The sequence below is a fragment of the Ochotona curzoniae genome, unplaced genomic scaffold (assembly GCF_017591425.1).
Source record: "Ochotona curzoniae isolate NIBS_2020 unplaced genomic scaffold, NIBS_Ocur_1.0 contig_3520, whole genome shotgun sequence".
Classification (NCBI taxonomy): Eukaryota; Metazoa; Chordata; class Mammalia; order Lagomorpha; family Ochotonidae; genus Ochotona; species Ochotona curzoniae.
This window is the reverse complement of record NW_024465894.1, coordinates 11,472,105-11,485,078: the sequence shown is the minus strand read 5'-3', so window position 1 is coordinate 11,485,078 and position 12,974 is coordinate 11,472,105. Positions and strand designations below refer to the sequence as shown.

General features: G+C 50.0%; 2 protein-coding genes across 4 annotated transcripts in view; both read left to right on the top strand.

The window, feature by feature from the left end:
- RALGAPB (Ral GTPase activating protein non-catalytic subunit beta) overlaps positions 1 to 4,486 on the top strand; it is a 77,885-nt gene extending 73,399 nt beyond the window's left edge. For all 3 annotated transcript variants that reach the window (XM_040981477.1, XM_040981476.1, XM_040981478.1), the window contains 4 exons: positions 629 to 737; positions 1,418 to 1,496; positions 3,301 to 3,449; positions 3,872 to 4,486. In XM_040981477.1, coding sequence (XP_040837411.1) covers positions 629 to 737; positions 1,418 to 1,496; positions 3,301 to 3,449; positions 3,872 to 4,065 — 531 coding nt within the window. In that variant the 3' untranslated portion in view covers positions 4,066 to 4,486. The remainder of the gene's footprint in view (positions 1 to 628; positions 738 to 1,417; positions 1,497 to 3,300; positions 3,450 to 3,871) is intronic.
- Positions 4,487 to 8,716: 4,230 nt separating this feature from the next.
- Positions 8,717 to 11,626, top strand: ADIG (adipogenin). Its single transcript, XM_040981241.1, has 2 exons — positions 8,717 to 8,920; positions 11,508 to 11,626. The coding sequence occupies exons 1-2, from the start codon at positions 8,794 to 8,796 to the stop codon at positions 11,624 to 11,626; spliced, it is 246 nt and encodes an 81-aa protein (XP_040837175.1). The 5' UTR covers positions 8,717 to 8,793.
- The last annotated feature ends 1,348 nt before the right edge of the window (positions 11,627 to 12,974 follow it).

The window sequence follows — 12,974 nt, the reverse complement described above, 5'->3', positions numbered from 1 at the left end:
GCTGCTTTAGTTTGTATGGAATTCTCCGCTTTGTACACACCCTTTGCTTCAGGCTTCAGCACAAATGTAGCTCTGATGCATGTTGTAATAGTAGTGGAATTCAGAATGCCAGCCTGTTAGCTTGTCAAAGGGAAGCCACATAGTCCTGTTAGTCTTGCCAAGAAAGCTAAAGTTGATGTGTGACAGAAGCCAGCAGCATGGTAAGCAGAGGTCCAAACGACCCTTTGTGCTGGTAAAGGAATTAGGCATAGACCTTAGTAGAGACATTGGGAGTGGGCCTTAGGAATAACTTGCTGGTGGGGCATTCTGGAGGTTAGCTCCCTGGGCAAAGGAGTGACAGTGTCGTGATGGGGAGAGCATACTGCTTTCTGGCCATACTAGAGGTAGCCCTCATTAAGATATTGCATGTAGATTTTATTATTTTTAATGCAAGTTGTGATTGTTCAGTCTTTCTTGTCCTTTTCCTAGTTGACACTGGGGAGCCAGAGAGCATGCATGTAAATGTGTGTGGCACCCTCCCTGAAGTAATTCCCTATGAGTTGATACATCACTGTTCAGCCTGATAAATTGTGACTGTGTTGTTTTATTAAACCAGTTCTTCGTGTTTTTCTTTCTCTCCCTCACATAGCTCAGTCCCAGTTCCAGAATGAAGAAGCTGCCTCAGGGTCGCTCTGTGCCTCCCCTCGGACCTGAAACAAGAGTTTCTGTAGTCTGGGTGGAACGCTACGATGACATAGGTACTGCGTGAGGCTCTTCCCCAGGGGTCAGGTGATCCTAGGATGACGATTTGCTAACTGTTCAGAGGGAGAGGAGGCTTAGACACAGTGTGATGGCCCAGAGCTGTGTGAGTTCAGCAAGTCTGTGTTTGCATGCCCACGCCACTGCTCAGTTGCATGGAGCCGTAGATCGCTCATCTAGTCACTGTTCTTAGTTCAGTCAGAAAGATTTGATGAGACTAATAAACCCCAGGCTTTCAGCCTTTGGAGTTGGTTCATTATCAGTTAGTCCCTGTCATCCCAGAAGTGTCGCCCTTCACCCTGTCTCCTTGGGTCTTGCTATCTAGTTTCACTAGGAAACATGTCCATAAGAGTTCTGCTGTGAATAATTTTCTTATGATTTTTATGTAAGCAAAATAGGAGCAACATTTTATGTAAGCGATACAGTACGTGGAAACATGTGCCTAGCCTAGAATGATGTCTAGCACAGAGTTAGTAGCAAAGAGTGACAGTTTCTTTCCAAGCAGACCTGCCAAGGTCCACTGATCATGTTCTCTGAAAGCCCTCTGCTAAAAGGTAGCTTCGGGGCAACGTCTGCTTGTAGTTAATCATAAGCATTACCTGTCATAGAGTGGTACAATCCATGTGTAAAGAGGTGGGAGACATCAGGGAGATATTAATCGTAATGTTATTTTTTCCAGAAAACTTCCCCCTCTCGGATCTGATGGCGGAGATCAGCACTGGTGTAGAAACCACTGCAAACAGCAGCACCTCGCTGAGGTCTGTGTTGCTTCCTCTGTCTTCTTGATGTCTGTGTTGAGTGTGACTTAAGAAGTAAATTGTACTGAAACAAAAAAGATGGAAGACAATAAAGAAAAAGAACTGAAGGAGCAAATTTATCTACAACTGTACACAATTGTCAAATTAGGATTAAAAACAGATTTTTCTGAAAGAGAGAGAATCTAGGAGGGACAGCAAGATCTTCCATTTGCTGGTTTTCTACCCAAATGCCAGGCCAGCCTACAGCCAGGAGCTTCATCTACATCTCCACACGGGTGCATCTGCTGCTTTTCCCAGGCCGTTAACCCAGAGCTGGCTTTGATGTAGAACAGCTGCACACAAGCCCGCACCCAGGTCAGATGCAAGTGTTGCAGATGGCGGCTTTACTCACTACACCACAATGCCAGCCACAAGGGTTGCTTTTTCTAAACTCTTTTTTTCAGGTGTGATTGACATACAGACCATTGTATCTGTTTAATATTTACAAGTGATTGAGGTCAGAGGTTAACATACACCTGTGGAACCATCACCAGCATCTGTGCCACAAACAGGTCCAATCGTTTCCACATCCCCTCCCTCCCACTCTATCGTTACTGTTTGGTGGCAAGAGTCCCAACTTAGGAGTTTTCTAAGTATGTAATACAGTACTATTCCTTGTAGCCACTGTGCTACACAGATGACGCTGGGGCTTATCCTGTGTAACTAAAGCTTTGTACCCTTTGACTAATGAGGACCTCCTTGGGTCCTCCTCTGTCCTGCTACTGGAGCAGAGGAGGTATGAGTCGGTCATTCTGCGGTTGTGCTGGCATGAGTTCCATCATCTTAGACCCATCCTGGCGTCACGTAGGATTCGTTGTTTGCTGTATTTCACTTGGAATGGATCTACCCCAGATCCATCACATGATAGTTCGTAAATGGCAGGATCTCTTTCCTTTTGAAGCTCAGTACTCCACTGTGTACATTTATCACACATTTTCTTGATCCGCTCTTCCACTGGTGGATATTAGGTTGTTTCCCCGGTTTGGGTGTTATGCCCCAATAGTGCTGCAGCAAACGTAGGAGAGGGTACGTATGTCCTTGCGATCCTGACTTCCGTTAATTGGGGTTTTTGGATCATACAATAGTTCTGTCTTCAATTTTGGGGACCACTGTTTTCCATAGTGGTGACACCAGTTTCTGTTCCCATAGACAATGTACAGGGGTTCCCTCTTCTCTGAATTCTAGCATTAAAATAGGGTTTTTGAGAGTGATCATCTTCCTTGGTCTACAGTGATACCTCATGGTGGTTTTGATTTGTATTTTCTGAAGATAAGTAATATAGATCACTTCATCAAGGATTTTTACATGGTAGAATAAATTGCTGTTTGTAAAGAGAAGAAAATGAGAATATGCGGCAGTGAAGTTTGGTGAAGTTTGGTGAAGACTGCTATAGGAAAGCAATGCCAGAAATAATGGAGTTGAATTGGTCACAACAGTGTGGAGAAATAGCAGGTGGAATATCCTGATCAAATGGGTTATTTCATTGTAAACCAGTACTTTGATATGGGATGTCAGCGATGAGTGGTCACCTCTTCACTACAGTGCCAGCCCCATAGCGTGTTTTCTCAGCCTCCTGTTTTAAGTTAAAAAACCTGATCCCAGTAAGGAAGATTTAGGGCCCTCCAATAGAGAATTCCGAGCGGACAGGCCTCTTGGCACTTCTCAAACCACTGCCTGGCAGCAGGTCCCGTTGGCCCTCTTACCCTCCATGTGGAGGATTTCAACACTGCTATCCATAGGGTAAACCAAGCTTTCTTTTCTTAAGGTCTACAACTCTTGAAAAAGAAGTTCCTGTCATCTTCATCCACCCTCTAAACACTGGATTATTTCGAATAAAAATTCAAGGAGCCACTGGAAAGTTCAACATGGTCATCCCTCTCGTGGATGGGATGATAGTCAGCAGGCGGGCCCTCGGTAAGATCTTCTGGGGCTATAAAACATAGATCTCTTTCTTTGCCTTCAACATCTTTATAAACCAAAAAGAAATATCAAGCTCCACATGTAGAAAATGCTGTGGCTTTTGTTGAAAAGGGAGCGTTTTGTTCTGGTTTTAATTATTCTTAATCTGATAAGTACATGCGTTAATTTCAACATTGCCGGTGTTGGGAAATGAAGTTAGCCATTCCTAATCCGGGACAGAATTAAATAGGTTTTCCAGTTAGGTTTTGATTCTTGTCATTTTGTGTTTCTTCTGACAGTTTTATCTTAGTATGGGAATGGCAAATTTTGCAAATAAAATGGAATAGTGTGGGCTTCATCAGATGGAGGAACGATTTTGCAAGTTCATTTGACTGGCTCACTGTTAACAGTTCTTTGAAACCCTTTTTGTTTTCAAGGATTTCTGGTAAGACAGACTGTCATTAACATCTGTAGAAGAAAGAGACTGGAGAGCGACTCCTACAGCCCACCGCACGTCCGCCGGAAACAGAAGATCACAGACATTGTCAACAAATACCGAAACAAACAGCTGGAGCCAGAGTTTTATACTTCACTTTTCCAGGAAGTTGGACTCAAGAACTGCAGCTCCTAGACCGCTGTGCATCCAGGACTGTTACACTCCAGTCTGGGGACTGTCACAAAGCAAGCCAGTTTGTTAGGTGATCACTGTACAGATAAAACAAATCACTCCCTTAAGAGCTCACCGTCTAGTCACCACAAGAAAAGAAACACATATAAACCCATTTGACAGAAGACTTTGGGCTTTCTAGTAAGATGGGTTCCCAGACACAATCATACTCCTGCTGGTAATGACGGTAAACACTTTAGCCATCCAATTTTTTTTTTTAAAGTGGCAGTTAACTGTAAGCCTTTTGAGGAGGAAGGCTTTATGCATCTCAGTTAAACACATGCATTGGTAGGATCAACAAATGTGCAAATTAGAAGTTGAAGTTAGTTTTGTACCTCACTTTTTAGGAGGTTGTATTCAAAATTAAAATCTGTCTCGGAATCTTCCAGGTCGTGTAGACTGTTGTTGATCGTGTGGAGGAGAAGGACGAAGTCCCAACCTTCCGTGCTCACCTGTAGGTCTGTCATCCAGCTGTCAGAATGACGAAAAGAGCCAAGAGCCTCGGTGGTTTCCTCTCAGAAAAAGAATCGTTTTCTCTCTTCATTTGGAAGTCATTCTCCTTACTACGTGGGTCTGTCTGATGGTGTCGCTTGCAGGTGTCAGAGCTAAACTGCAGGCATGTCCTTTTGTGGAGACACAAATGAAGTGTGCGGGCTTAAAAGTTGTTGTACAGCAGTGATGCCTCCCCGTCATGCAGTTCAGTGACATAAGTGACAGGGTAAGCAGTCAGCGTTCCTTGGTTAACACATTAACAAGTGTACACTGACAGCAAGGTTGGCAATCTCTTGGTTTCCCTCACTGTCTCTTGTGACAGCACCAAGGAGCAAGCTACCACAGTTGACGAAGGATGCTCCTTGGGCTTCAGGAAGTAGCTGACTGCCAGCCTCCCCCAGAGGGCACGTGGCAGGGCAGGTGTGAGTGTGCAAGCAGCATGAGCACATGCCTCCTGCAGTGGCTGCTGTCGGAAACGGCTGCCGTCCCCAGGTCTCCTGGACTTTGCAGCTGACAGCACAGTGAACCCCTGCCAGGCCTCTGGAAACACTCCTGTTACCTCACTGCTCCTTTGCTGGCAGGGACGAAGCTTGTGAGGTGGCTAGGCTTAGAATGCTCTACAAGGATTCCTGCTACCGTGCTGCGGGGGTCCCCCTCCGCTCACGTCTCCTGGTCTCTGTGTGCTTTCTTCCTTAGCAAACTTCTTTTACATTAAGAAATCAAGTGACGTTTCAGTCCAAAGAGGAATGAACCAGAATTGTCTAAGGAGTATCTTCCCACTTGAACTGTCATGTCAGTAATCTGTAGATCAGGGCCATAATAGTCTGATTTGATGTTTTGGTCATTTATTTAGAAGTTGGGAGCTAATGTAGGACCTGATTCCCTCTACAGATCTCTCTGTTCCAAGAGTCTGTATCTTAACACACGTGTGCAAGAAATGCGGGCATAGCAACTCTTGCTTTCCTTCATGTTTGTTTTAAGCTCAGGTAAAGATAACCTCTTCCTTCTCCTCGGACTCCCGTTACCATTCAGGGTGTAGCACCGCTCAGTAATGGATTCCCAGCTAGGCAATAAACAAATGTTTGCAGATGGTACCATGGGACAGGGGGATGTCCAATAAAGATGAAGGAGTTGTGCCCTACGAAGGTTTTCCTGGCTTCACAGGAACAAGGGCAGGGTTAATAACTCCCGAGAAAAATCTCAGCTTGACATTCTAAGGGGAAAAACAAGTGAATCAAAAAAGCTGTAAGTTGATGTGCAACTTGGAACATTCCAGATGTTAGAGATAACCCATGTAGATGTGATTCTTCAGATCGACTTCATGTTGATGTCAGAAACGTGTGATGTGTGTGCAACTCTGTCATTGCATTGTCTTGGAGGAGTGAACCACTACGTGGAGAACATACTTCATCCCTAACAATCTTCAATAGCCACTTGACAGTTGGGCCAGTCCTACAGGGGAGGCCAGGACCCCTTGGTCTGTGGCAGAGGTGAGGTGGGGCAGGGGTCTCTTCAGTCTCCTTTTCAGGTGGTGGGTTTATCCCCCGATTCCTGTCCCTGAGCTCAGCCAGGAGGCCTTCGGTCACACTTTCCTTGCTTAACCAGCTCTCTGGTCTGGAGCTTCCTGCCAAGTCTTCTTCCTGTCCTTGCAACCCTTTGAGCGGCAGAATTATGTGGTGGCTTGTCCACCTGCCTCTTCTGGCCGTTACACACATGCACACACGCATGGGCATTTTCCTCCCACTCCAGCTCCTCTGGTACAGGGCAACCCATTCCCCTGTGAACTCACTGAGAAGTACAAAGCCCCCCACACCTTTGTCCAGAAGTGTCAGGTGCCTACAGGTTGTGCGTGGGAGGCCTTAGTGAACAGTTCCTTTCTGCCTGGGCAATGTCTTCTGACTGAATTCTAGAGAGGCACTGCCTTCTGGAGTTGGCATTCCCCCTGCACTGCTGGGGTCAAAGGTGGCATGTGACCCCAAGTCGGAGCCAGCCTTTCTCAAAAACACATCGTGTGGTGGGCGGTGAACACAGATGAGAAGTGGTCAGGTACCTCTGTGGGCCACAGGCTGCTGTGTGGCATCTGAAGACCCTCTAGGCAAAAGCTTCCCAAGGAGAATGGATTTCTGTGTTTACATGAAAGGATGCCTGGGGTCAGATGGTCAGAGTGGAGAGACTAGGGGTGACACTTCCGTACCCCGTGGAGCTGAGCTGGTTCTCGCAGTAGCTGAAGAAGCCATGCACTGCATAGTGTTTTTGTCAGGATGTCAACTCCTGTGCTTGCGCTCGCTCTCTCTCAAGTGGCAAGGGAAGAGGTGTGATTTGGGATTCCACAGTGCCTTGCATCTAGTAGGCGCCCAGTAAATACTTGTTGAAGCAAACCGAGTTTCCCAAGTCCTCTTGCAGCAACCAAGATACTTTCTTCTCTGAAGGGCTTGGCAGTTGTGGCTAAAAATAAGCAGTATCCTTATTTGCTTGAAATCCTATATACAATTTGTATGAAATTCCAGTGTATTGCCAAGACATGATCCTTTTCCTGTTGTATTTTCTGTAAGTACTTCCGGCACTTAACTGTAAATACAAAGGCGTCCCTGCGTCCCCTTGCCTCCTGTGTTTGATCTCCGTCAGTTAGGGAAGAAGGTCCAGAGGTGTGTTTGTACTTATGCCCATCCTTGGTCCAGAAGAAACCCATGGAATATTGAATGTAATACGTTTATTCAATTAAATTTTAAGGAGATTCTTATCTAACAGCTTGGTGTGTGCTTTGGGTCACAGGCTGGGGTACTGAGTGAGTATCCTTAAGTTAACTCTTTCCACGCTGGAACTCCCCTCCCTCTAGGGTCTAGATTTGTGGATTTTACCCTGGCTCTGGAGTTTCATGAAGTAGCTCAAAAAGTCAATGAATTCTCAAAGCGGAATATCTGTTGGCTGCCATGCTGGAAGAAACCAGTAAGAAAGACCCCTGTGGAGACGAGTCAATGTGCCAAGGACCCAGTGGCTGGCCCTCTAGCTCAGGAGGAAGGAAGGGCCAGCTGCCCTCTGCGAGTCTAAAAGGAAGAGTGTGTAGCACCCACTCTCCCCCTGCTTTGGGTAGGTGGCAAGGGTTCCATGGCCAGATTAGTTCCCGGATCATGTTGGTGCAAGGTTGAGGGTGTTTGACTCACTTAAAACTAGAATGAGAGCCACTATGGTTCAGGCCTCTGCCAAGAGCTGTCCTTCCTGCCCAGCACAGACCACATGACATCAGGGGACAGCCCTTGGGTCTGGGAGCTGCCCCTTGCAGTGTGTGTCCACCCCTGCCCAGACTGCTGACTCTGGCCCCCCAGCTGGGCCTGTTGAGCTGGCTGGGGAAGCTGGTACACCATGGCCTGTTGTCTGCAAAGCTTTCACAGCCAGAAAATGAGTGTTAGGCCTTGTTCACCTGTGCTCCTCAGCTGTCTGACCCCAATCACTTCGGGACCCAAGACCAAGAAATCACCCCCAAACTCATCCACCTGCCACTGGCCTTGGCCTCTGGACTCTGTGTGGCACAGCTCACCGGGGCACAATGCTTCTCGGATACCTGTTCTAATGCCGTTTTCCTAGATCATCCCTCTTTCAGAGGACAGTGGGCCGGGGCTGCCTCTAAACCACTGACCCTCAAAACCACAGGCTCCTACTTCCTGCTGCAGCTGCAGCTGCTGCTGCTGCTCCCCAAGCCTGACTTCACCCTTGGCTCTCAAAACCACCTGCAGTAGAGATGTTGGGCTTCCCGCTGGTTCCCCTCCTGCCCAAAGCTCTAACTGCAAAATCTGAGCCTGGGAATTGGCATGTTTTACTATATTTCCACCCACCTGCTGACAGAGGCAAGTGGTCCAAGGAGCCTACTGGAGAAAATCACATAGCAGCCACTTTGGCTGACATTCCCACATCCACCCCAGCCCGGTCAGAGTTTCCTTCTCCAGCAAGGACCCACGTCCATCATCTGCCGGTTCCAGCATGCACATTAGCAGGAAGCTGAAACAGGTGCAGAGCTAAAGATGCCAAGCCCTGGCTCCAGCACAGCTCCAGCAGCTGTCTCCCTCAGGAGCCCTGGCTGAGCACTGGGGAGTGGGTCGCACTGTGACTTCCTTGCTGCATCACAGTTGGGCTGACAGCCAAGTGTGACTCCCGCAGGCCAGGCCCCCAGGAGCCCGGCTGGCTTGGCTCGGGCACACACGGACCATGAAGTACCCTCTGGTGCCACTGGTGAACAACTTCACATTTTCTTTCCTGGTTTTCTGGCTCTGCCTGCCCGTGAGTTTACTGTTGCTCCTGTTGATTGTCTGGCTACGTTTCTTACTTAGCCAAGGTGAGCTGCTTCCCCATTCAGGCTGGGTTCTCATCTTGCAGCAAGGAGAGGGTTCTGAATTACCCAGTGTCCTGAAACTACTACAGAAGGGATTTTAACCAAGCATTTTTCAAAAACAAGAACAAAAATTATTTGAAACTCAGAAAGGGAGAAACAGATCTTCCATCCACTGGTTCATCTCTAAATGCAGCAGCCAGGATGGGGCCAGGTAGGACCCACAGGCCTGGAACTGCATCTGAGTGACCCACATTGGTGGCAGAGGTCTAAGCAGTTGGGCCATCTTGCACTGCCTTCTCAGGTATTTTAGCAGGGAGCTGGGTCGGAAGTGGAGCAGTGAGGTCTCAAAGCAGCACTCTGATGTGTAACTCCAGTGTTGGCAAGCAATGGTTTAACATACTGTGCCACCGCATTATCTACTGCTCAAGTACTTAAAATGCTAATTTCCACACCAGTTGTCAACAGTGTACGAAAATGTTTGGTTTGGTGGATTGGAGTTTTTTAACCTAGGATTCAAGTGTGGGTTCTCTGAGGCTGTAAACCAGTCAGTGTTTGTGCACGCACCATCTGTCCCCTTAGGGACATTACCCACAGTGATGGCTGCTGCATGTGACCTCTTATTTTATCCTCAAAAGTCCCCTGAAAAGTCCCCCTTCCCAGGGTCACCCACTGATGATGTACTTGATAATGCCCCTGTCCAGGTTAACCTCCTGGTTCTGCCCCCTGTCAGCTATGAGACTTCAGGCCGCTCCTCTCTGAGCCCTCATCTTCTCATGGGGAAAATAGCAGCACAGACTCCATGGAGGCTGTGGGAAGGCTTCCCAGGGCTGGTACTTGACCAGCACTTGAGCTGGGCTCCCCGTGCACCTGCACCTGCACCTGCACCTGCACTGGCTGACCACACGGTGGGGTAATGCAGCCAAGGAGGCAACCCAAGGTAAATTTTGTCTGAGTGGGAGAGAATGTGGGGATGTTGCAAAGCTGCTCCGTGGGGTCCGCCTGACTTTCCTCCCAGCTCCTGTGCCCCATGACCTGTACCCCCTTGAAGGCCCTGCTCTAGAATCAGCCACAGCCCACCATACCTCGGCCCCTCTCCCACTTGCTCGTGGGATGCCCTTCTCCCACGGCAACTTCAAGCGAGGCCCAGATTGCTTTTGCAGCGTGTAGCCCTGTGCTTTTTCTGTTCTGCCTTGGACCCCTTGCGTTAGGGTCAGTTTGACCCAGAAGCTGACATGGAAAGCAGACAAGGGCAGCCCTGAGGGCTGTTGTCTACCTTCCCGCTTCTTCCTGGCTGGGCAGGGCAAGTGTCAGGCTGGGGTGGTGAGTAGTGAGTGCCATGAGGCAGAGTGGAAGGAGCAGCCGGTCAGAGGAGGAGGGAAGCTACTTACTGAGCCTGACCCTGGACCTCTAGGGGAGCTAAACTCTGCCCACGCCATGGGGACCCAAGATGGAGCCACACTACCTTGCACCGGAAACACTGGGGACTCTCCTTCCAGAACCTAAAAGGGATTTACAAAAGGAAGGAAACTATGGGAAGATGGCACAGAGGAAGGGCGTCCCCCAGTGGCTTTGCCAGGGATAGGTCCTGTCTGCCCTGAGCTGGGTCCAGTTGGTGCTCACGGCCAGATGTGTCGCTCAGGGCTGCCTCTCACCTCTCTGGGTTTGGAGCACTTGTCTCCCAGGCAGCTCCACGATGGAGCCCAGGACCGCCACTCCTGGGGCTGTGATGTTGGACCTCTCGGAGCCTTCCTGGTTTTGAATGCACAAAACCTACACGTGACTGCCATCAGGCGGTCATTCAGAGAATGAACCAAGAAAATCCAACCTAAAGAATATGCAGTCAGTCAGCAGCCGTCATGCTAATATTCATGTCACACTCTGCACGAGCTAGGCTCTGCTGATGTGTCCATTTAGCAGCTGGGGAAGTTGAAGCTCCACCTTTTGTATCTGCTACTCTTGGTCTGCAGTCTGAGGTTCTGTTCCACTTCCTTTCCTTCTTTGTCCTCCCCTCACGATCCCCGCCCCCCAACACCGCCTCCTACCTCCCCCAGGGAAGCCACGTGTTGGTTTTCCAAGCCAACTAGGACGAAAGAGTTTTCATCTTTCAAAAAGTGAAGAAGCTTTGCTGCCTACCTTTCTCTGTGGTCTGCTAGTGCCACACCATGGAAGCCTGCAGGCTGACGGGCCCGGAGGTCAGATGGCTGGACCAGGTGCCCTGGCCATGACTGAGCCACAGTACAGTCAAGCAGGCCTCCCATGGCAGGCAAGCCTCGGTTCCTGGGTTCTGCTGCCCGGGTATGTGTTTTACCAGAGTGGCCCTGCATGGGCCACCACTGGGGCCAGCTGCATGGCTCCAGTGCCATGCCAGGACCAGGCCCCACGCAGTAGATTATGTGCTCATCTTCTTTCCTAGACCCTTGTCACCTACTCCCCCTTCTCCCCCAAAGCCCCAACATCCTTGTGAAGTCTTGGGGCTGGCCTCAGGTCCAGCAAGTGGCTCCTTTGGGGTTGAGGGGGATTGAGGGTATGAGGAGTGTGGGGGAGGGGAGCGGGTGTGACCTCCCCAGAACCTTGTCTTGCATCCCCATAGACCCAGAGGAGAATACCGCAGAACTGTGCATCGACTGGGAGCCCTGGAGCCAAGGTCCAGTCGAGTTCCTCTGGGAGGAGACCCTGCAGGACCTTGAAGAACACAGCATCTCCTGGTGAGCCTGCCCTGCCAGGTGAGACAGCTTTGGGGTTCCGGGCTGGGCCAGGGGACCCCAACACAGGTCCCAGGCACCCCTGACAGAGAGCTGGCCAACAGTGTGTGGGTCAGATCTGGCTTAGCCATGCTCAAGCACCAGACTGATACCCTGAGAGAGTGGGGGTTCTTGCACAGCACCCCCGGCCCTTCACCAGATGACCTCGCCTCCTGCTGCCACTCTCTGGGCTTAGCATCAGCTCTTCTGTCTGCCAGGAACCTTCAGACATCTGCTTGGTCTACCAGTCAAGCACCCCCTTTCAGTAGGGTACCCTGCCTGCCCTAGCTGCTGCTTCACCTCCTCCCCTCCCTACCCCGCCACTTCGCCCCTCATTCTGCTTGGCTGTTCCTTTGCCATGGCCCTGGTGAGCGCCCAGCGTGCTGGATGATATAGGTACCACAGAGACACGAAGCATCTCACCTGTCCAGACTCATCCTGACGCAGGCAGTTGTCATTCTCGCACCCAGTTACGGATCTTGGTGTCAGGGCATTTGGATCAGCTGTCTGTCTGCACCCATTGGACATCTGGGATGGCCCGTCCCCTCCCACAAGGTCCCACACCTTCTCTGCCCATGACCTTTAAGTGTGTCTCGCTGTAGTCTTCCTTCCAGGATCTGTGGTCTGCTTGACATCTTTTCAGGACCACAGTGGGGGTTCTTGATTCCCCCTGATCCCCAACACACTGGACTCCACAGCCTGGTCCTTGGCCAGCTGTTCTTCACCTCCACGTGCACCACCACCACCTCGGATGGATCCGCTTGGAGCCATATACCAGCCAATCAGCCCTTGCGCCCTGCCCTTGCGCTCCAGGCCCTGCCCGTCAGCAAGAGCAAGGTGTCTGCTCATGTCCCTCCCTCATGGACAGCACCTCTCCATCTCCTGGCCTCCGTAGCCTGCCCGCCTCTGATGTCAGCCTGGGCAGCCAGTTTACCAGTCCCTCCTCATTCATTCCCTGCCCATCTAGCTACGGGGAGGAAGAGAGGCTGAAAGACAGGACTCTCACTCAACCTCAGCCACCATCAGCCTGAGTCTTTCTGGGTCACGTCCTTGACCATGGAGGGCCGCTTTCCCCAGAAAGGCCCACATGTGTGCACACACCCAGAGCTGGGTGCCCAGGGCAATCTTCTTGTGGGCATGATCTTCAGCCCCATAGTTCTCCCATGACCAGGAGAGCCACATACTTGGGTTTGTACTCTGGTGTTCATTTAAGGTTAAGTTTTATTTATTTGGAAACTGGAGAGAGATGGTCCATCTGCTGGTTCACTCCCCAAATGCCTGAGCCGATTCAAAGCCAGGAACTTCTTCTAGGTCTC